The sequence below is a fragment of the Syzygium oleosum genome, unplaced genomic scaffold (assembly GCF_021117445.2).
Source record: "Syzygium oleosum isolate NSW1041296 unplaced genomic scaffold, Sole_v2.1 Sole_v2.30, whole genome shotgun sequence".
Classification (NCBI taxonomy): domain Eukaryota; kingdom Viridiplantae; phylum Streptophyta; class Magnoliopsida; order Myrtales; family Myrtaceae; genus Syzygium; species Syzygium oleosum.
In genome coordinates this window covers 378,364-401,522 of record NW_026607514.1, presented here as the reverse complement: position 1 = coordinate 401,522, position 23,159 = coordinate 378,364, and the positions used below count along the sequence as shown (strand labels likewise).

Sequence of the window (23,159 nt, the reverse complement as noted above, 5' to 3'; positions counted from 1 at the left end):
ATGACATGACTTATTGATAATCGAATGCTTAAACTAGTCTATTAAGTTAAACCATTTACCAGTTTGTCTCATCATCTAGTAAATTTCATTCGATATCCGAGCTTTTTTTTAATCTCAAGCATTATTTTTCTTTTCGTACCCGGTTTCAAAAATCAGCTATTGATTATCGAAATGCTAACTGCTTGGAAAAGGCAATGCAGCTTGAGTCTTTTAAAGACTTACTCCTGACGTGAATCGAACTCGTAATCTCATTAAAATTAGGTAATCCGTTTACCATTAGACCAACCACCTTTTGTGGTAAAGTGACGGAGAATAACATTTTGGTTATGTGCAAATCGAACTGAAAAACCATGAGGAAGAATGCGTGTGGAGTTAAACAAGTTAAAGCGGTTTTCCACGCGACTTGAATATTAAATTTCAATGGGTCTTACGCTTGTACTCTCCTTAAAGGAATAACTTAAACATTTGCATGCCAAGTTATCAGAGTTACTTACGCATGCTTCATACCTCAAGTTTATTTTGTGTTTGCGACTCTTTGTCCTTCAATTTAAAATCATTTTTCTATACTTTGCTCCATATGACTGCAAACAAATGACGATTGACATCAATATGAGGGTGTTATCCAAGACTTCCGTAAAGAAATTTGACAAAAAAAGTTACCGCGACTAACAGGTCAACACATACTATTATCTTTTGGAAAGTCTCCAAATTAAGCAAACCCAAGCCTGGGAGGCATCTAGTTTCTGGCCAAACTTGATCATGAACCAGGTTATCTTAAGTTGGACAGTCATTGAAAATGAAAAACAGCTATATCTAAAGTACAAAATATGCGCTTGCATGACCAATGAGTTGAGCCGAGGACCCGATAACAGAGGGAAAGTTCCTTGACTAGTCCACTTTAGAGCCCTTTTGTAGTTGCAATTCATCAACTATTATTATCCATGTTGGATTATCAATTCATCGAATTGAGTTCAAGAATAGAATTTACTTGCCTACGTTTTAAATTTAACAATGGCTCTGGTCCGACCATAGTGACCTTACTCCTCAAGCTTTGACAACTAGTTAACATACTAAAAGGAACCAGGATTAATCAACTCAAAGTTTACCATGCTGGCTCAGTCTGAAAATAAAGATGAGGGGCACGTCCAGTTTAAATGGTCAAATTCAAGGCACTAAAAAAGATCAGTTCTCTCAAACACCAAAAGACAAAAAGTTAAAATTGGCTGTCACACTACAAAATTGTTACAGTAAGCAAAGAACTGTCATTAAGGACTTGCCGAATAGTTCAGTTCCTGAACTTTGTGGATCAGAAACCAGTAAAACAAAGGAAGCAGATATTCATGTAGAAAGAGCAATCACCATCCTCCCCGAATGGCCTCAGTTGGTTTGCCCTTAGAAGACTCTACAAGAACCCTAAAGAAGGAAACCATTAATGCAGTAAACATGTGATGATGAACCCTCCTCCTTCAAAACCAATGCCCACAACCAGTGGAGTCTCCTCCGCCGCCGCCACAGTCAGGAGCAGAGCCGCACCGGCGAGAGACCGGGTGGCGATAGACTTCGGGAGGAGCACATGGGCAAGATGCTGGGGAACCTCCCCTCCATCTACCTCAGGTGGGTCTCCAACAATCGCAGAGAGATCGCAAGCAAGAAGAAGATTCAATGTACCCAATTCACCATTCGAACCAAAAATCGAACTTTTATTGAATTATCCTATCTGAATTCAAGATTTGAACTACAAAACCTCTATAATTTCTATTATGTTCATCGCATCACTATCACGCTCTGTTCCTCAGAGACAGAGAACGCTCCTTGTACAATACAATTTGACAAAAGGAGAAAGACGCACGATTCGCATTCACAGTAGGACACCCAATTCTTCGAGCGTAGCAAAGTCGATGGGATCGTATTCATAGCCCTCTAGATCAGAGACGGCGGGCACCGCTCCCGAGTTTCCACCACCAACCGCCGAGCCCTCAGGTGAAGTCAAGAAATTATCGCGGTCGCGGTCCTCGACGCATTCCTCCGACAAATTAAGAAAATCATCCGGATCAAACCCACAGTCATCAAGATCAGAGCAGGTGGGGGTCGACGCCTCTCCTAAGCTTCCTCCTCCAGGGGCATTAGATACGCAACAGTCGATATCGGAGCGCCACTCCACTGCCGAACTTCGACCGCCGGCGGCCGAGTTGTCCGGCGAAGTCATGAAAGCGTTCTGATCACCGTCCGTCGAGAGATCTGAAAGCGCTGGGCATCGGCCTAAGCTCTCGAAAATCGCATCTATCTCCTCCTCGGTCAGAACGTGAGAATCGCCCGCACCGACCTTGACTTGCGATTCATCCTCCAACGCCTTCAGCTTTTTGCGCGCGCAATCGCGGACGGCTTCGTATTTCAGGATCAGGGACTCGAGGTCCTCCTCGGTGGCGCAAGCGTCCCACTCCGTTTGGACCCATTCCGCCCACTGGGTCAGACCCATCGGCGGCATCACCTCGCCGGCGAACCGAGATAGCCAGGATCGCCGACCCGGCTGCCCGCCTCGTGACCTACTCCAAGAGGCGCAAGGGCCTCTTCAATAAGGCGTACGAGCTCTCCCGCCTCTGCGGCGCCCGCGTAGCGGTCGTCGTCTTCTCCCCCGCCGGCAAGCCCTGCTCTTTCGGCGACCCATCGGCCGACGAAATCATCTCCGACTACCTCCGAGGCGGCGGCGACGGTGGCGACGGCGACGGCGAGGTGATGCCGCCGATGGGTCTGACCCAGTGGGCGGAATGGGTCCAAACGGAGTGGGACGCTTGCGCCACCGAGGAGGACCTCGAGTCCCTGATCCTGAAATACGAAGCCGTCCGCGATTGCGCGCGCAAAAAGCTGAAGGCGTTGGAGGATGAATCGCAAGTCAAGGTCGGTGCGGGTGATTCTCACGTTCTGACCGAGGAGGAGATAGATGCGATTTTCGAGAGCTTAGGCCGATGCCCAGCGCTTTCGGATCTCTTGACTGACGGTGATGGCAACGATTTAATGACTTCGCCCGACAACTCGGCCGCCGCCGGTGGAAGTTCGGCAGTGGAGTCCATCCCCGTGCGCTCCGATATCGACAGTTGCGGATCTAATGCCCCTGGAGGTGGACGCTTAGGAATGGCGTCGACCCCCACCTGCTCTGATCTTGAGGACTGTGGGTTTGATCCGGATGATTTTCTTAATTTGTTGGAGGAATGTGTCCAGGACGGCGATCGCGATAATTTCTTGACTTCACCGGTGGAGTCGGCCGTGGGCGGTGGAAACTCGGGAGTGGAGCCCGCCCTCTCTGATCGAGAGGGTTGTGGATATGATCCCATCGACTTTGCTACACTCGAAGATTTGGGTGTCCTACTGTGAATGTGAATCGTGTGTCTTTTTCCATTTGTCAAATTGTATTGTACAGGGATGTTCTCTGTCTCGGAGGGTTTTGTATGTCTCTGAGGAACGGAGCAAGATAGTGATACGAAGAACATTATAGAAGTTAGCGGTTTTGTTGTTCAATTCTTTGAGTTCAAATCGGATAATTCAATAAAGGTTAGATTGTTTTTCAGATGGTGAATTGGGTACATTGAATCTTCTTCTGCATCTTCTTCTTCTTGCTTGCGATCTCTCTCGGTGTGTTGTTGGAGACCCACCTGAGGTAGATGGAGGGGAGCGTCCCCAGCATCTTTGCCCTTGTGCTCCTCCCGAAGTCTGTCGCCACCCGGTCTCTCGCCGGCACGGCTCTGCTCCTGACTGTGGCCGGCGGAGGAGGAGATTCCGCTGGTTGTGGGCATTGGTTGAAGGAGGAGGGTTCATCGTCACTTGTTTACTGCATTAATGTTTTCCTTCTTTATGGTTCTTGTTGAGTCTTCCAAGGGTAAACCTGGTTTCTGACCCATAAAGTTCAGGAACTGAACTGTTTGGCAAGTCCTTAGTGACAGTTCTCTGCTTACTGTGACAATTTTGTAGTTTGACAGCCACTTCTAACTTTTTGTCTTTTGGTGTTTGAGAGAACTAATCTTTTTTAGTGCCTTGAATTTGACCATTTAAATGTACACTACTGGACGTGCCCCTCATCTTTATTTTCAGACTGAGCCAGCATGGTAAATTTTTAGTTGATTAATCATGGTTCCTTTTAGTATATTAACTAGTTGTGAAGCTTGAGGAGTAAGGTCACTATGGTAGGACAAGGGCCATTGTTAAATTTAAAACGTAGGCAAGTAAATTCTATTCTTGTACTCAATTCGATGAATTGATAATCCAACATGGATAATAATAGTTGATGAATTGCAACTACAAAAGGGCTCTAAAGTTGACTAGTCAAGGAACTTTTCCTCTGTTATCGAGTCCTCGGCTCAACTCATTGGTCATGCAAGCGCATATTTTGTATTTTAGATATAGCTGTTTTTCATTTGCAATGACAGTCCAAGTTAGACAACGTGGTTTATGATCAAGTTTGGCCAAAAACTATATTCCTCCCAGGCTTGGGTTTGCTTAATTTGGAGACTTTCCAAAAGATAATATTATGTGTTATCCTGTTAGTCGCGGCAACTTTTTTTGTCAAATTTCTTTGCAGAAGTCTTGGATAACATCTTCATATTGATGTCAATCGTCATTTGTTTGCAGTGATATGGAGGAAAGTATAGAAAAATGATTTTTGGCAAGCTTGTTTTTTCTACCCATCTAATTATGGTTGTATTTACTCAATAAATTTTTGTTAAAAAGTCTAACCAAAAGCCCAAACACCTAAGCACAGCGAGATTACAAGCATAGGAGACTTCTTTAACTTCTTTAACTCCACGTGCATTCTTCCTCATGGTTTTCAGTTCGATTTGCACATGAGAGGGTACACCAAAATGTTATTCTCTGTCACTTCATCTTAAAAGGTGGTCGGTCTAATGGTAAACGGATTACTTAATTTTAATGAGATTACGAGCTCGATTCACGTATGAGTAAGTCTCTAAAAGACTAAAGTTGCATTGCCTTTTTCGGGCGGCTAGCATTTCGATGACCAATAACTAGTTTTTGAAAGCGGGTAAGAAAAGAAAAATAATGCTCGAGATAAAAAAAGAGCTCGGGTATCAAATGAAATTTACTAGATGATGAGATAAACTGGTAAATGGTTTGAGTTAATAGACTAGTTTAAGCATTCGATTATCAATAAGTCGTGTCATTTTTCACATTTATTGAACTTACTCGGGGAGTGTTATTTTAGTATGATTGAGAATTAAGAAGAAAAGGCAGGTCCTAGGCCTGTAACGAGCTATAAGCTCATCTTGATGGTCGGTGTGGGAGTCAGTGGGGGACCCGGACAGGAACGTGAATCTCCTCCTTTGATGGTGTACTGTTCATCCCTCTTGCAAGTAATCATGAAAAACGTCTGACCCGCTGCACTCGTCTACGGCTGCCAGGCGACGAAGAAAATGAGTGATGAAGATGTTCTGTCCTTGCCCGACCAACCTCTCTCCCCATATACTCTTTCCTCTTCCCACCATCTTTGCGTCGTCTCCCTCAGAAAACCTCCATCGCCATGTCATGTGACGACTGACGACCTCTTCACTCTCTTCCCACCTCCTCCTCCAGACCGTCCTTCATCTTTGCGAAGGAGTCGACGTACGAGCTCCTGTTCCACGGGGCGATGGGTTTCGCCCCGTGCGGCGACTGCTGGCGCAAACCTGTGGAGGGTCTCAGCCACCCACCTGTTCAGCCGCGGGAGGATGGCCGCCTTCGAGAGGTTCCGAGCGCAGACAGGGCTTCAAAGGATGGGCGAAATCAAGTCTCTAATGGAGGAATGCGTGTGGCGAGGTCGGGGTCGAGGAAGGTGTTGCGCTTATGCTTCGCCCAACGATGTGACGATGGGCGTGTCGGGGGGGAAGTCCTGCCAGGGAAATGACGGGCTCCGAGCTCGAGGGTCTATGGATGTGATGGAATTGTGTTACGGTGTAGTTAGATACGTTAGCGAGAAAAAGGAACCAAAAGGAAAACATAATAGGGACTTGAATATGCTTTTATCCTGGAGATAAGAAAAAAAAAAAGGTACAAGTAGGAAAAAGAAAAAGAAGATAAAGAAAAAAATAGACACACACATATATATATATACACAATCCTTGCAATTCCTTTCATGTTTTGAAGGATTTGAATAATTATACAAAATCAATTGTATTATCACCCGCTATCCCTCCGAGTTCATGTATTTATTTTCTCTTAGTCCAATAAAGAAGTCATTTCTAAATTTTTTTTGTTCTTCTACCGAATATAGCGTAATGTTTTTTCTTAATGTCCAATCAAATTCTAAACATTTTTTGAAATCGGTATAATCAAGTCGTCCTAATGAGATGTTAGCTGGTTTTATCGACGCAACGTCGCATTGGAAAGAGAAAATAAATACGAGGCGTCGGGGTTCGCCCCGTGCGGCGGCTACCGGCGCAAACCCGAGAGGAGGATCTCAGCCGCCACACCCGTTCAGCCCCGGGAGGATCGCCGCCTTCGGGAGGTTCCCAGCGCAGCAGACGGGGCCGGCTTCAAATGATGGGCGAAATCAAGTGTCCTGTTATAACGGAAAAAAACTAGCTTTCATTTCACAGACCAAAAAAAAAAAACTAGCTTTCATTTCCTTCTGAAAAAATGGGGATTTTTTTTTTTGTGTAAAAAAAACAGGGGAATTGAGCAAGTCGAATTTATAACGAAAAATATCACGTTTATCGTTCACAAGATAAATATCTTTGTCTTAATGAACGGCAGAAGAAACAAACGGAGACACCTGCACTCCGTCATCTCTCTCTCCCTCTTCCACGATGGACATCGCCGTTGAACGGAGACGGAGGAGGTGGTTGTTCCCCTCCTCCGTGTGCCGCCGGAACAGCCGGTGGCCCGGAGCTTCCTCTTGCCGCGTCTTGTTCGATTTAAATGCAAAACCGCGTTTGCAAAACCCTCTCCTCGCCCTCCTCCCCCTGCAAACCCTCTTCTCCATTCTCTCTCTCTCTCTCTCTCTCTCTCTCTCCAAGAAACCCAGAAACCTCGTTCAAACCCTTCGACGGTACTCCGTCGTTGATGGCGTCGTCGACGGCCAAGCGCCGGCGAACCGAGAAAGCCAGGATCGCCGACCCCGCTGCCCGGCTCGTGACCTACTCCAAGAGGCGCAAGGGCCTCTTCAATAAGGCGTACGAGCTCTCCCGCCTCTGCGGCGCCCGCGTAGCGGTCGTCGTCTTCTCCCCCGCCGGCAAACCTTGCTCTTTCGGCGACCCATCGGCCGACGAAATTATATCCGACTACCTCCTAGGCGGCGGCGGCGGCGGCGGGGTGATGCCGCCGATGGGTCTGACCCAGTGGGCGGAATGGGTCCAAACGGAGTGGGACGCTTGCGCCACCGAGGAGGACCTCGCGTCCCTGATTCTGAAATACGAAGCGGTCCGCGACTGTGCGCGCGAGAAGCTGAAGGCGTTGGAGGATTCACACAAATTGAGCGAACAGGAGATCGATTCTTTATTCGAGAGTCTCGAAGGTCAAGGCCCAGCGCTCGCGGCTCTCTTGACGGAAGACGAAGGTTTCCTGACTTCGCCGGAGAACCCGGCTGCCGGCGGTGGAAGTTCAGCTGTGGGGTCCACCCCCGCGGTCTCCGATCTCGAGGGCTGCGGGTCTAATGTCGCTGGAGGTGGAAGTTTAGGAGCGGGGTCGACCCCTAATCGGTCGGAGGACTGCATCGTGGACCGCCATGGTTTCTGGAGTTCGCCGGAGGACTCGGCCGTTGGCGGTGGAAACTTGGAGGACTGCTGCGTGGACAGCCATGGTTTCTGGAGTTCGCCGGAGGACTCGGCCGTTTGCGGTGGAAACTCAGGAGTGGAGCCCGCCCTCTCCGATCTAGGAGAATATGGATATAATCCCAACGAGTTTGTGGGACTTGAAGATTTGGGTGTCTTACTCTGAATATACTGTGAATATGAACGCGTGTCTTTTTCCTTGGTTAAACTGTACTGTACAGCGAGTGTTCTCTGTCTCGAGATTCACGATATTTTTGTTAAGGTTTTGTATGTCTCTGAGGAATAGAGCGAGATAGTGATACGATGAACATAATAGAAATTAGGGGTTCTGTTGTTCAATTCTTGTATTCACATCGGATTATTCAATAAAGGTTCGATTTTTTCTGTGGAGATGTTGAATAGGGTAAATTGGATCTTCTCCCTTTCTGTGAATATGAACATTCAATTACCGTTTTTTACTGTTAAACAATAAATGAAGCAATGACACTCTTAAACATTCATTTACTGTTTTCCAATATAAAGGTTGTTTGGACATAGGGGAATCGAATAATCGCTCCACTGCGTTTCAATTCCCAACATTCTAGTGATGGTGCTTTCGCAGCAATGATACATTGAATCGAAGCAATGACCAGTTGTTTTTTTGGCTTTTTATCGAAATGCTTCAAGAGAAGTTTGTGGACGTAGTTGCTGATAATATCTTAACCGGATTATAAGGTGTTGTCGTTTCCATGATGCATTTAGAGTGGACTAGTGGTGCTTACAGGGTTGTTATGCTCGATCCGTGCTAACTCACCCATCTGTTGGATTTTAGATTCAAACAATTTATCACATCAGTCTATTAGACAGCTACAAACCAAAGCCACTTAATCCCGCAAGCTGTTTAAATGGCAACTTCCACACGAAACCGAACTGTCTGTTCATCCCTTGGGACAGAATGCAGATGCAAGCCAATCTATTTTATACATAGATGCTAACTTTACAGAAGACAACGCTTGATTATCTGCCTTCAAGGACAGTGTTAGTGATAGATTTTGTGGACCGATTACTTTCTTTTGTGATGACTGGATTTCATGAGTTGTTAAGCTTTGAAAGGTGAATGTAGGTCGTTTCGGTGGAGGAATTCTTGAACTCTTCCACACCTTGCACTGAGCTGCTTGAAAGCCTTTTCACGGCCATCTCCGACCCATCCTTCGGCTTTCCCTGTTTCCAAAATTAAACGGAATCGTTAGACCTTCGGCTTGGACAAATGACCTGTATGTTATACTTAGAGAGAAGGCTTTACCTTATAGACAGGGCCGAAACCTCCCTACTCGAGTTTATTGCTTGCGTTGAAGTTGTTTGTCGCGAGTAATCAGAACTGAAGAGTGTCAACCCCAATGCATCATCTTGCCTTCAATGCTCTTTCCATGCATCCTGCACTTCTTCTGAGTAAAGTAGTGCTGGGGTTTTCATTATTTCTTTTTTACTATTGTTAATATCAGTTGACCTTTGTATGATAATTGGAAATGTAAGTTGGTTTTTGTCTGCGCATGGTTTTACTAGATGATGCCTATCACGAACCATTAGAGGAAAGAGAGTATAGCATTATGCATGGTTATATCTAATACAATTGAACAAACATTATAAACGGGAATTTATTTAGAATGTCTTTTATATTCAAAACTTCTATTCCTATAATCAAATATTGCAACTATCATAACTATTTTACACGAAATATTGACCCGTTAATAAAATTACAACTCAGCTTGTCATGTATTTTATTAAAATGTTTTTCCATTTTCAAAATTTTTTGAGAGTTTAAAAAAAGAAAAAGATTTAGAAAATGAACGTAGACAAATAGAAATAATAATTGCCACACCAACTATAATTTATCTTATGCTGAATTTCAATTATAAAATCCAAAGATATTTCAATATATATTACAAATAATTTCTTTTTAACTAGCTTTCATTTCCTTATTAAAAAAAAAAACTGGGGAATCGAGCGAGTCGAATTTACAATGAAAAATATCACGTTTGTCGTTCACAAAAAATATCTTGTCTTATAATTAACGGCAGATCACGGAGCAGAAGAAGGAAACGGAGACACCTCCTCTACTCCGTCATCTCTCTCTCTCTTCCACGAAGGACATTCCCGTCGAACGGAGACGGCGATGGTAACACTATTAACGTTAACTAAACACCTGTCGACATCGATTCGTGCATGATGACGAAGATGTGCTGCTGTCGTCTTCACAAGCTCTTCGTCTCTCTTCCTCTTCCTACCGTCTCTGCGTCGTCTCCCTCTCGAAACCTCCATTGCCATGTCAGTGTGACGAGCTCTCTTCGCTCTCTTCGCACCTCCTCAACACCGTCCTTCAGCCGCCATCCTCACCCTCCAACCCTCTGCTTCCTCCTCTTCGCCGCCATGCTCGCCTTCTTGCCATCGCCAGGTGGCCGCCTCGCCGCGGGCTCACCCGCTTCGTCATCTCGAGCGAACCCTAGACTGCCGAAAAGATCTCGAACGGCTGGGCCTTCGCCCGACTGCCCCCGCGGAGAGGAGTCGGCATGCGAGCTCCTGTTCCACGGTGCGATGGGGTTCGCCCCGTGAGGCGACTACCGGCGCAAACCTTAGAGGGGGGATCTCGGCCGCCGCACCTGTTCAGCCCCGGGAGGATCGCCGCCTTCGGGAGGTTCCCAGCGCAGCAGACCGGGCACCAAATGATGGGCGAAAATCAAGTGTCCGATGGAGGAGCATGGCGAGGTCGGGGGCGAGGAAGGAGCTTCGCCCAACGATGTGACGATGGGCGTCGTATCGGGGAGAGGTCCTACGACTTCGGCGGTCGCAATGGCCGCCAGGGAAGTGACGGGCTCCGAGCTCAGGGGTGTATGGATGTGATGGAATTGCGTTATTGTGTATTTAGATGCGTCAGCGAGAAAAAGGAACCCGAAAGGAAAACATAGTAAAGGACTTGAATATGCTTTTATCATGGAGATAAAAAAAAAATGTACAAGTAGGCAAAAGAAAAAGAAAATAATATATATAGATTTTTTAAGGATTTGAAGAATTATACAAAATCAATTGTATCACCCGCGATCCCTCATAATTCATGGATTTATTTTCTCTTTGTCCAATAAAGACGTCATTTTTAAAAAAAAATTTCTCCTCTACTGAACGTAGCATAACGTTTTATCTTAATGTCCGATCGTATTTTAAATATTTTGAAATCGGTATAATCAAGTCACCCTGATGAGATGTTAGCCGATTTTATTGACGTGACGTCACATCGGATTAAAAAAAAAAAGTAAAAAAAAAGCCGGTATTTATTGAGACTGCCTTTTATATTCAAAACGTTAATTCAAATAATCAAATATTGCAATTATCATAATCATTTTACGCAAAATACCAACCAGTTAAGAAAATTACAACTTGGCTTGTCATGAATATTATTATAAGTTTTTTTTTTCAATTTATAAATTATTGGAGAGTTTAAAACCAAAAAAGGTACAGAAAATAAGTGTAGACAAAGAGAAATAATAATTGCCACATCAATTACAATCTATCTTATGCTAAATTTCAATTATAAAACTTCAAAGAGATTTCGATACATATTACAATTAATTTTTTTTAACTAGCTTTCATTTCGTTCCGAAAGAATGGGGATTTTTCTTTTTGGGTCATAAGAAAAACTGGGGAATTGAGCAAGTCGAATTTATAATGAAAAATATCACCTTTATCGTTCACAAGATAAATATCTTTGTCTTAATGAACGGCAGAAGAAACAAAAAACAAAAATTCGACTTGCTCGAAATTCCCCAGTTTTTTATGACCCAAAATTTTTTTTTCCATTTTTTCAGAAGGAAATGAAAGCTAATTAAAAAAATTAATTGTAATATATATTGAAATCTCTTTGAAGTTTATAATTGAATTTATAATAAGATAAATTGTAATTGATGTAGCAATTATTATTTCTGTTTGTCTACGCTTATTTTCTGTATCTTTTTCGTTTTTGAACTCTCCAAAAATTTGAAAATGGAAAAACCTTTTAATAATATACATGACAAGCTAAGTTCTAATTTTCTTAACGGGTCGGTATTTCGCGTAAAACAATTATGATAATTGCAATATTTGATTGTATGAATAAAAGTTTTGTATATAAAAGACAGTCTAAATAAATAACGACTTGTTTTTGGTTTTTTTTTCCTTTCAACTTTTTTTAATCCGATGTGGCGTCACGTGAATAAAATCGACTAACATCTCGTTAGGATGGCTTGATTATACCGATTTCAAAATATTTAGAATTCGATCGGACATTAAGACAAAATGTTATGCTATATTCAGTAGAGGAGAAAACTTCTTTTAGAAATGACGTTTTTATTGGACGAAGAGAAAATAAATATATGAATTATGAGGGACCGTGAGTGATAATACAATTGATTTTGTATAATCCTTTAAATCCTTCAAATATCTATATATATTCGAGTCCTTACTATGTTATCCTTTTGCGTTCCTTTTTATCGCTGCATCTAAAAACACCATAACACAATTTCATCACATCCATAGACCCTCGATCAAATTGAGGATGATCTTTATAATTATTCAGAATTTTATCTTTTTCAATGTTATGTGTATTGTTTTTTCCGTGAAATATTGATGTTGCGAGATCGCAATGGGCATTTGTAATTGCATTGTAAGAGTGATTCTCCTATTACCAAAAGCAGATATATTAAGAATGACTTTGAGAAATTGGTATACTAACTAATGCAGTGCGACCCACTTGTCTAAATGCTCATATAAACTCTTCCACGTTATTCAATACATCAATTTTACAGAACATCATGCACGAGCTGAAACAACACCCACCACCGCTAGGGAACATTTTAAACAACATCCAACCCCCGAACTTCCACCGCCGGCGGCCAAGTTGTCTAGCGAAGTCAAGAATCGATCACGGATGTAGTCCGCCAAGAGAGTCGAAAGTGTAGGCCAAGAAGGTTCGGAACACTCGAAAACCGTCAATCTCGCCGTCACTCGAAACTTTAGAATCACAACCACAACATGGCTGGATGTGGTTCTAAAGTTTCGAGCGACTGCGACATTGGCAGTTTTCAAGAGCTTCAAACCTTGTTGGCCTGCACTTTATGATCTCTTGACAGACGGCGTCCGTGATCGATTCTTGACTTGGCCCGACAAATCGCGACCGTTTAACTATCGTAACCCCCGCATGGAAACTCGGAACTTTGTGATCACTAACCCGACACGATCCTCCTCCAAGAACCTCTCCGGCTTGAACTCGTCTGGGTCAGGCCGGACCGCCTCGCCACGGGTCATGCCCCACATGTTCACTGTGGCTCGGCAGGTGCATCGTTAGGGTTTCCTTGACAATGGACCGGAGGTACAGGAGTTTCAGGAGGTCAGGTCGGCGGCCGGCCGGGCGGGGGCCGAGGGCAGTGTCGATCTCGGACACTGTGTCGGCGCCTCTGAAGATCATTTCCTGATCACAACATGACCAGAAAAAGATTTTCAACCTTTATTTCGCTTTCATAAAACATGGGACAACCGAACGAGAAGGAAGAAATGCACCATATGAGATCACCCGACAGGAAATAACATACAAAACAAAGGAACATGCAGCGACAGAAGGAATGAAATATGCAACATCCGTAGATGCTCGAAGCCAAAAGAAAAACTTTAACATTGTAACGTGGTTTTCCTCGTAGAAATACGAAGCAAAGCAGATCCAACCGACCCAGCAGAGGGAAGTGATCGCCCCAGTTGAACAGGCCAAGCGGCTCGTACCCTTCATTGACAAGACCCTCGAGCCCGAGCCCGTCACTTCTGTGGCGGCCATCGCGAGTGCCGAAGTCGTAGGATCTCCCCCAACATGCCCATCATCACATTGTTGAGCGAACATAAGGGCAACACCTTCCTCGCCCGAACCTCGCCACGCTCCTCCATTAGAGACTTGATTTCGCCCATCCTTTGAAGCCCTGTCTGCGCTCGGGACCTCTCGAAGGCGGCGATCTTCCCGGGGCTGAACAGGTGGGTGGCTGAGACCCTCCACAGGTTTGGGCTAGCAGCCGCCTCACGGGGCGAACCCCATCGCCACGTTGAACAGGGCTCGTACGCCGACTCCTTCGCAAAGATGAAGGACGGTCTGGAGGAGGTGGGAAGAGAGTGAAGAGGTCGTCAGTCGTCACATGACATGGCAATGGAGGTTTTCTGAGGGAGACGACGCAAAGATGGTGGGAAGAGGAAGAGGATATGGGGAGAGAGGTGGTTGGGCGGGGACAGAACATCTTCATCTTCATCACCCACTTTCTTCGTCGCCTGGCAGCCGTAGACCAGTGCAGCGGGTCAGACATTTTTCATGATTACTCGCAAGAGAGATGAACAGTACACATCAGAGAAAATCAGCTCGTTACAGTCCTAGGAGCTAGGACCTGCGTTTTCTTCCCAACTTTCAATCATACTAAAATAACACTCCCTGAGTAAGTTGAATAAATATGAAAAATGACACGACTTATTGATAATCGAATGCTTAAACTAGTCTATTAACTTAAACCATTTATCCGTTTGTCTCATCATCTAGTAAATTTCATTCGATAGCCGAGCTCTTTTTTCATCTCGAGCATTATTTTTCCTTTCTTACCCACTTTCAAAAACTAGCTATTGATCGTCGAAATGTTAGCTGCCCCAAAAAGGCAATGCAGCTTGAGTCGTTTAGAGACTTGCTCCTGACGTGAATCGAATTCGTAATTTTGTTAAAATTAGGTAATCCGTTTACCATTAGACCAATCACCTTTTGTGGTAAAGTGACAGAGAATAACATTTTGGTCATGTGCAAATCGAACTGAAAAACCATGAGGAAGACTACGTGTGGAGTTAAACAAGTTAAAGCGTTTTTCCACGTGACTTGAATATTAAATTTCAATGGGTCTTACACTTACACTCTCCTTAAAGGAATAAGGAATAACTTAAACATTTGCGTACCACATTATCAGAGTTACTTACGCATGCTTCATGCCTCAAGTTTATTTTGTGTTTGCGGCTCTTTGTCCTTCAATTTAGCAACGTGCATGGATGTTTGATTCTTATTTACCACTTGAATACATGACTTCAATGAGCCTCCTATACTTGTAATCTCGCTACGCTTAGGTGTTTGGGCTTTTGGTTAGACATTTTAACAAAAATTTATTGAATAAATACAACCATAATTAGATGGGTAGAAAAAACAAGCTTGCTGAAAATCATTTTTCTATACTTTGCTCCATATCTCTGCAAACAAATGACGATTGACATCAATATGAAGATGTTATCCAAGACTTCTGTAAAAAAATTTGACAAAAAAAGTTGCCGCGACTAACGGGTCAACACATACTATTATCTTTTGGAAAGTCTCCAAATTAAGCAAATCCAAGCCCGAGAGGCATCCGATTTCTGGCCAAACTTGATCATGAACTAGGTTATCTAAGTTGGACTGTCATTGAAAATGAAAAACAGCTATATCTAAAGTGCAAAATATGCACTTGCATAACCAATGAGTTGAGCCGAGAACCCGATAACAGAGGGAAAGTTCCTTGACTAGTCAACTTTAGAGCCCTTTTGTAGATGCAATTCATCAACTATTATTATCCATGTTAGATCATCAATTCATCGAATTGAGTTCAAGAATAGAATTTACTTGCCTACGTTTTAAATTTAACAATGGCTCTGGTCCTACCATAGTGACCTTACTCCTCAAGCTTCACAACTAGTTAATATACTAAAAGGAACCGGGATTAACCAACTAAAAATTTACCATGCTGGCTCAGTCTGAAAATAAAGATGAGGGGCACGTCCAGTTTAAATGGTCAAATTCAAGGCACTAAAAAAGATCAGTTCTCTCAAACACCAAAAGACAAAAAGTTAAAAGTGGCTGTCACACTACAAAATTGTCACATTAAGCCAAGAACTGTCATTAAGGACTTGCCAAATAGTTCAGTTCCTGAACTTTATGGATCAGAAACCAGTAAAACAAAGGAAGCAGATATTCATATAGAAAGAGCAATCACCATCCTCCCCGAATGGCCTAAGTTGGTTTACCCTTAGAAGACTCTACAAGAACCCTAAAGAAGGAAACCATTAATGCAGTAAACAAGTGATGCTGAACCCTCCTCCTTCAATTAATGCCCACAACCTTTATAAATGAATGTCCAAACGATTAATGCAGTAAACAAGTGATGCAGTAAACCATTGATGCAGATATTCGATTTCGGTATGTCCAAACGACCTTTATATCGAAAAACAGTAAATGAATGTTTAACAGTATCATTGCTTCATTTATTGTTTAACAGTAAAAAAACAGTATATTCACAGGAGAACACTCGCTGTACAGTACAGTTTAACCAAGGAAAAAGACACGCGTTCATATTCACAGTATATTCAGAGTAAGACACCCATATCTTCAAGTCCCACAAAGTCGTTGGGATTATATCCATATTCTCCTAGATCGGAGAGGGCGGGCTCCACTCCTGAGTTTCCACCGCCAACGGCCGAGTCCTCCGGCGAACTCCAGAAACCATGGCTGTCCACGATGCAGTCCTCCAAGTTTCCACCGCCAACGGCCGAGTCCTCCGGCGAACTCCAGAAACCATGGCGGTCCACGATGCAGTCCTCCGACCGATTAGGGGTCGACCCCGCTCCTAAACTTCCACCTCCAGCGACATTAGACCCGCAGCCCTCGAGATCGGAGACCGCGGGGGTGGACCCCACAGCTGAACTTCCACCGCCGGCAGCCGGGTTCTCCGGCGAAGTCAGGAAACCTTCGTCTTCCGTCAAGAGAGCCGCGAGCGCTGGGCCTTGACCTTCGAGACTCTCGAATAAAGAATCGATCTCCTGTTCGCTCAATTTGTGTGAATCCTCCAACGCCTTCAGCTTCTCGCGCGCACAGTCGCGGACCGCTTCGTATTTCAGAATCAGGGACGCGAGGTCCTCCTCGGTGGCGCAAGCGTCCCACTCCGTTTGGACCCATTCCGCCCACTGGGTCAGACCCATCGGCGGCATCACCCCGCCGCCGCCGCCGCCGCCTAGGTGGTAGTCGGATATAATTTCGTCGGCCGATGGGTCGCCGAAAGAGCAAGGTTTGCCGGCGGGGGAGAAGACGACGACCGCTACGCGGGCGCCGCAGAGGCGGGAGAGCTCGTACGCCTTATTGAAGAGGCCCTTGCGCCTCTTGGAGTAGGTCACGAGCCGGGCAGCGGGGTCGGCGATCCTGGCTTTCTCGGTTCGCCGGCGCTTGGCCGTCGACGACGCCATCAACGACGGAGTACCGTCGAAGGGTTTGAACGAGGTTTCTGGGTTTCTTGGAGAGAGAGAGAGAGAGAGAGAGAGAGAGAGAGAATGGAGAAGAGGGTTTGCAGGGGGAGGAGGGCGAGGAGAGGGTTTTGCAAACGCGGTTTTGCATTTAAATCGAACAAGACGCGGCAAGAGGAAGCTCCGGGCCACCGGCTGTTCCGGCGGCACACGGAGGAGGGGAACAACCACCTCCTCCGTCTCCGTTCAACGGCGATGTCCATCGTGGAAGAGAGAGAGATAACGGAGGGGACGAGGTGTCTCCGTTTCTTTCTTCCGCCGTTCATCAAGACAAAGATATTTATCTTGTGAACGACAAACGTGATATTTTTCGTTATAAATTCGACTTGCTTCTGACCAAAAAAAAAACAAAATTCGACTTGCTCAATTCCCCAGTTTTTTATGACCCAAAAAAAAAAATTCCAATTTTTTCAGAAGGAAATGGAAGCTAATTGAAGTTTATAATTGAATTTACAATAAGATAAATTGTAATTGATGTGGCAATTATTATTTCTGTTTGTCTACACTTATTTTCTGTATCTTTTTTGTTTTTGAACTCTCCAAAAATTTGAAAATGGAAAAACCTTTTAATAATATACATGACAAGCTAAGTTCTAATTTTCTTAACGGGTCGGTATTTCGCGTAAAATAATTATGATAATTGCAATAGAATATTGCAAACATATACCATGATGCCAAGCACAAGATGATGCTGGAAATTGCTAGTCCTCGTAGACAAAGCACAGATGTTTCACCTCCACTGTTGATCGGCTATGACATTGGCTTGAAAATTTTGCAGCTTGAGAGTTGGGATTATTAATTACTAAATAAAGACATTGTCCCCTTGCCAAATTGAGTTATTCTCCCTGTTATTCCATTTCTTGTAGCTTTCCTGCAACTTTTGTGCCTTGATCATGCTCATCAATACAAATCTTTGCAAGAGGAATTGAACAATCTAAATGAGAAATTACCTTGTCATCATATTACATTGTTTTACAAAATTACCTTAAGACCAAAAAAAGTAAAAAAAATAAAAACATAATGTTCATTCTAGGACAGTTTTGAATAATTTAACAAATCAGTCTTTACTATGATTCTTTCACTAATCATGAAGCTTTGAATAATACAGGTTTAATGCATACGGGTCCAAGTGGGCGGCGAAGTCGAAGCCGAAGATGGGGAGGATGAAGAGAGCGACGAACCGCTTTATGCCTCACACTGCTCGCGGGTGAAGAGGCGACCCCATTTGACGGAGACATAGCCGAGGAGGAGTGCCACGGACAGTGGGAAGATGGAGCTTACCACCTCGTACGCGTCATGCCACCCCATCATCTTCCTACTCGAAAGCCCTTGGGTTGTCTCTTTTGCTTTTGTCCCAGTGGTCAGTTGATGGGTGATCTATGTGGATAATCAATATAAACATTATGGTATGATATTTTATATTTTTTGTCTTCCGGTAATTTCGTAAAAAAATGTAACATGATTGGTAAGGTAATTTCTCATTTAGATTTGGCTCAAAAAAAAATTCTCAATTAGATTGTTAATTCCTCTTGAAAAGATTTGTATTGATAGGCGGGGTCAAGGCACGAAAGCTGCACAAAATGGAATAACAAGGGGAGTAGATTTGTATAGATGATCAAGGCACAAAAGCTGCACGAAATGGAATAACAAAGGGAATAGATCAATTTGACGAGGGGACAATGTGTTGCAAGAGAGATATGGGAATATATGTGTTGTTTGATCAATTTGACAAGAAGACAGATGATTGTCAAGAACAGTCCTTCAGCCACAAGTGCTGTTTATATAGATGCTTCAGATTTGTCTTCCGACGACATGACGATGCAATTGGAAGAAGGTTAAGAAGGGTCGAAACGACAGTTGGGAAGAGGAAGATTAAAAATGCAATCAAGGATCCTAAAGAACGAGGCAGGGTAAATCACAAGTGACAATATCACAGCCTGGCAAATCCAACTAACCGTGCGACGTGTCCATTTAAGATGGGGGAATAAAGCAACTGTCAGAGCAGTAGCTTCGAGACCAAAAAAACAAAAAAAGAGAGTAATGGAGTAGCCCGATGTTTTCTCTAGCAGGTTAAAAAGGGTTAATATCACGAAAAATCCTTAAATTAATATATTTGTGATAATTTTATCTAAAATTAATTTTTTAATTATCAAAAACCTCAAATTGGTACACATATGACAATTTTATCCTCATTTTGTTTCCGTTAAATTTTACTGTCAAATTGCTTTGTTGAATGACACGTGGCAGTTGACTGATGTGCCAGTTTTATGTTTTACCCTTTGTTTGTCATAGGTATACCGGTTTGTAATTTTTTTTGTATTAATCCAATTTAACAGAAACTAACGGAGGGTAAATTTATCACAAATGTACCAATTTGGGATTTTTAGTGGTCAAAATATTAGTTTGGGGTCAAATTATTACAGATATACCAATTTGGAGTTTTTTGTGGTCAAAAAATTAGTTTGGGGTAAAATTATCACAGATGGACCAATTTGGGGTTTTTCATGGTATTAACCCTTAGAAGAATAAAAATCAAAGGGGTATACGCTGTACCGATCCATATGTTGTGCATTGATTCACAAGACCATTGCTCGATTTCTAAATTAACTCCTCGAGGTTTATGTATATTTACGTGTAAAATTTTGTAAGGCCACTACTGGTTGTTTTGACACTTGAGCTATTAACTGGATGCGAGGCTTCAATATTTAGATAATTTGAAACTCTTCATCCTGCGCAAGCTGGACTTTGATCTAGGATGAAACGGAAACGTGTTCAATTAACAATTGCTTTGCCGCAGGGGGGGGGTAACATATAGCTAAACACATTAACACTTTAGACACTATCAATTGCGGCTACAACATGAAGAATTTTTCTATGAAAGCATGTATGGCTTATGTCATGTTGAGACAAAAATCGTTCTATATTTCCATTAAGATTAGTTGGGTATTTATATACCCAAGAATACATTTTAGAAGATTTACTAGCAAGAAAAGAAATACATAAAATAGAAAACTTTCTAACTTCTAAAGATAAGATTCCAAATCTTCCAAAACTAATAGCCCTTTATTTGGTAGATATATATTTGGTTGATACACCCCCTCAAGTGGAAGAGTCGAGATTGCGAATCTTCAACTTGTCTTGTCAAAATGCAAAACATGCTTTAGGAAGAGCTTTAGTGAGAGGATCAGCTAGTTGGTCAGCTGTGGAGATAAACTGCATACTGAGTTGTCATTTGGCAACGCGATCACGAATAAAGTGGAAGTCAATTTCAACATGTTTGGTACGAGCATGGAAAACCGGATTTGCAGACAGATAAGTGGCACCAATATTATCGCACCAAAGGATGGGAGGACCTTGAAGAGGGAACCCAAGCTCTTGAAAGAGTGACTCAAGCCAAATGAATTCAACTGCAGCATCGGCAAGAGCTTTATACTCAGACTCTGTGAAAGAGCGCGCTACGGTTCGTTGTTTTCTGAAGCTCCAAGAGATCAAATTAGGACCAAGATAAATAGCATAGCCTCCAGTTGACTTGCTATCGTCAAAACTACCTGCCCAATCCGCATCGGAAAAAGCTTGCAAGCGATTATCATTGGATCGGGAAAGAAGCAAACCTAGCGACCTTGTATATTTGAGATAGCGCAATATGTGTTTCACCATTTGCCAGTGGTCTTCAGTAGGTGCATGCATGAATTGACAAGCTTTATTAACGGCAAAGAAGAGATCTGGTCTTGTCATTGTCACATATTGTAGGGCACCAACTATAGACCGATACAGAGTAGGATCGGACATCAGAGCACCCCCTTTTTCATATGGTTTTGTAGTCGTGGCCATAGGAGTTTGGACAGGCTTGCACTCATACATCCCAGCCCTGTGAAGAAGATCATCAATGTAACGTCCTTGAGAGAGAGGCAGCCCGTTAGAGTGAGGGACAGTCTCTATCCCAATGAAGAAGTGGAGCGGGCCAAGATCCTTAATGGAGAACTCTACAGATAATTTGATTGCACTGAACCAGAATATCATCAACATAGATAAAAATAAATAAATGACACTAGTGCCTCTTCAATAGATAAATAATGAGAGATCTGTTTGTGATGCTGAGAATCCCAAATAAAGCAAAAACTGTTAGAGTCGTTGAAACCGGGCTCTCGGAGCCTACTTGAGACCAAATAGAGAACGATGCAACTTGCAAACATAATCACAACGAGTTTGGTTTTGAAACCCAGCGGGTTGTTCCATGTACACCTCTTCAGAAAGAATCCCATGTAAGAAAGCGTTGTGCACATCCAGTTGTCGCACTTGCCACCCTTGAGAGACAGCTAGAGATAATATTGAGCAAACAGTGGTAATTTTCACAACTGGATTAAAGGTTTCCGTATAATCCAAGCCATGTTGCTGATGAAAACCCTTAGCGACCGAGCGAGCTTTATAGCGCTTAAGATTGTCATCTGCTTTGCGCTTAACTCTGTAAACCCACTTACACCCAACAGGGTTCATAGAGGAAGTGCGAGGGACTAAAGAACATGTGCCATTTTTTAACAATGCATTAAATTCATCAATCATAGCTGCACGCCACTCACGGATTTTGTTGGCTTGGATGAATGAGGTTGGTTCGGTGAGAAGGGTGGTGGCAGTATTAATTTGAGGAGGACGAGAGTGAAATTGCATGGTGTGGGTACGTGTTGGCCTAGGTGAGGGTGGCGGTGGTGGTGGTGGAGAGGGTGATGAGGAGGGGGAATGATAAATTTCATGGAGGGGCCTGGTTCTTAGGGCAAGGGAGATGAATGAATCGGTATTAGGTGACACTGCGGGAGCCGGTGTAGGAGTCTGTGATCTCACTATATTGGTAGGCGGAGGAACGCCAATAGGGGACGAAGCCCACGGTACCAGGATAGGTGTAAGAAGTGATGAATTAGGTGATGGACCGAGAAGGAGTTGCAAAGGGAAAGCAAGTTTCATCGAAACGAACATATCGAACAGTGTATAAATGATTAGTGACAGGGTCAAGGCAGCGATACCCTGTATGAGAGGAATTGTATCTTAATAAAATACAAGGAACATAGCGAAAATCCATCTTATGGGCGTTATAAGTTCGTAGATATGGAAAATAGCAACACCCAAAGATTTTTAATAAGGAATAATTTGGAGGGTGATTGTAAACCATTTGAAAGGGGGAAATGCGATTAGTGACCTTGGACGGCATCCGATTGATGAGGTAGACTGCCGTTTCAAATGCGTAGTGCCAGTATTGGTGAGGGACAGAGCCATGAGCTAATAATGTTAAACCGGTTTCAACTATATGCCTATGACGACGCTCAACCGCCCCTTGCTGTTCATGAGCATGAGGGACGGAGATACGATGAGCAATGCCAATTTTTGAGAAAAAGGAGGGGAGGGCACGAAATTCCCCACCCCAGTCCATTTGAACGGCTTTTATTTTTCATGAAAATTAATGTTCAACAAGAGCTTTGAACGTACAAAAAACAGAATAAACATCTGACTTTGCTTTAAGAGGATAAAACCAAATAAATTTGGTGCAATCATCAACAAAAATAACGAAATAGAGATGACCATAAGTTGAAACAAAATGAGAAGAACCCCAAACATCATTATAACTTAAATCCAACGGAAATAAACTACGACTTTGAGACAATCCTAAGGATTGACAACTAGCCTTGCCCAATTGACAAGCTGTACATAACTGACTCAACCGTGTTGACTGACACAACAAATTATTCTCTTTGATCATAAACCGTAAGAGACGCTCATGGGGATGGCCAAGATGTTGATGCCAGCCATCCATAGAAGTTCGTTCCTCAATACTGGCAGTATGCATTGAAGGTTGTCGCGGTATGGTGTAAAGACCACCGCTACTTGGGTCGGAAAGAAGAACTACCTTGGTCACTAGATCCTTAACAAGAAAGTGGGTAGGATAGAATTCAAAGAAGACATTATTGTCAAACACAAATTTTTGAATCGAAAGTAAACGCTTAGAAATATCAGGGATATGAAGAACATCATTTAAACGTAAAGAAAGATTTGAAATAGAGGAGAGAATAGAAGAAGTACCAATATTAG

At 43.3% G+C, this 23,159-nt stretch overlaps 3 protein-coding genes across 3 annotated transcripts; 2 read left to right on the top strand and 1 right to left on the bottom strand.

Annotated features, from left to right (window-relative positions):
• Positions 1 to 2,493: 2,493 nt before the first annotated feature.
• On the top strand, positions 2,494 to 3,578 carry LOC130135295 (protein MADS AFFECTING FLOWERING 5-like; the record flags this gene model as incomplete). Its single annotated transcript, XM_056304078.1, has 1 exon — positions 2,494 to 3,578. A coding segment is annotated over one exon (876 nt), but the record flags the coding sequence as incomplete, so codon positions are not given.
• Positions 3,579 to 7,044: 3,466 nt separating this feature from the next.
• LOC130135269 (MADS-box transcription factor 50-like) lies at positions 7,045 to 7,917 on the top strand. Its single transcript, XM_056303972.1, has one exon. It carries the CDS (start codon positions 7,045 to 7,047, stop codon positions 7,915 to 7,917), a length of 873 nt encoding a protein of 290 aa, XP_056159947.1.
• An 8,237-nt stretch (positions 7,918 to 16,154) lies between these two features.
• LOC130135268 (MADS-box transcription factor 50-like) lies at positions 16,155 to 17,027 on the bottom strand. Its single transcript, XM_056303971.1, has one exon. It carries the CDS (start codon positions 17,025 to 17,027, stop codon positions 16,155 to 16,157), a length of 873 nt encoding a protein of 290 aa, XP_056159946.1.
• Between the last annotated feature and the right edge of the window lie 6,132 nt (positions 17,028 to 23,159).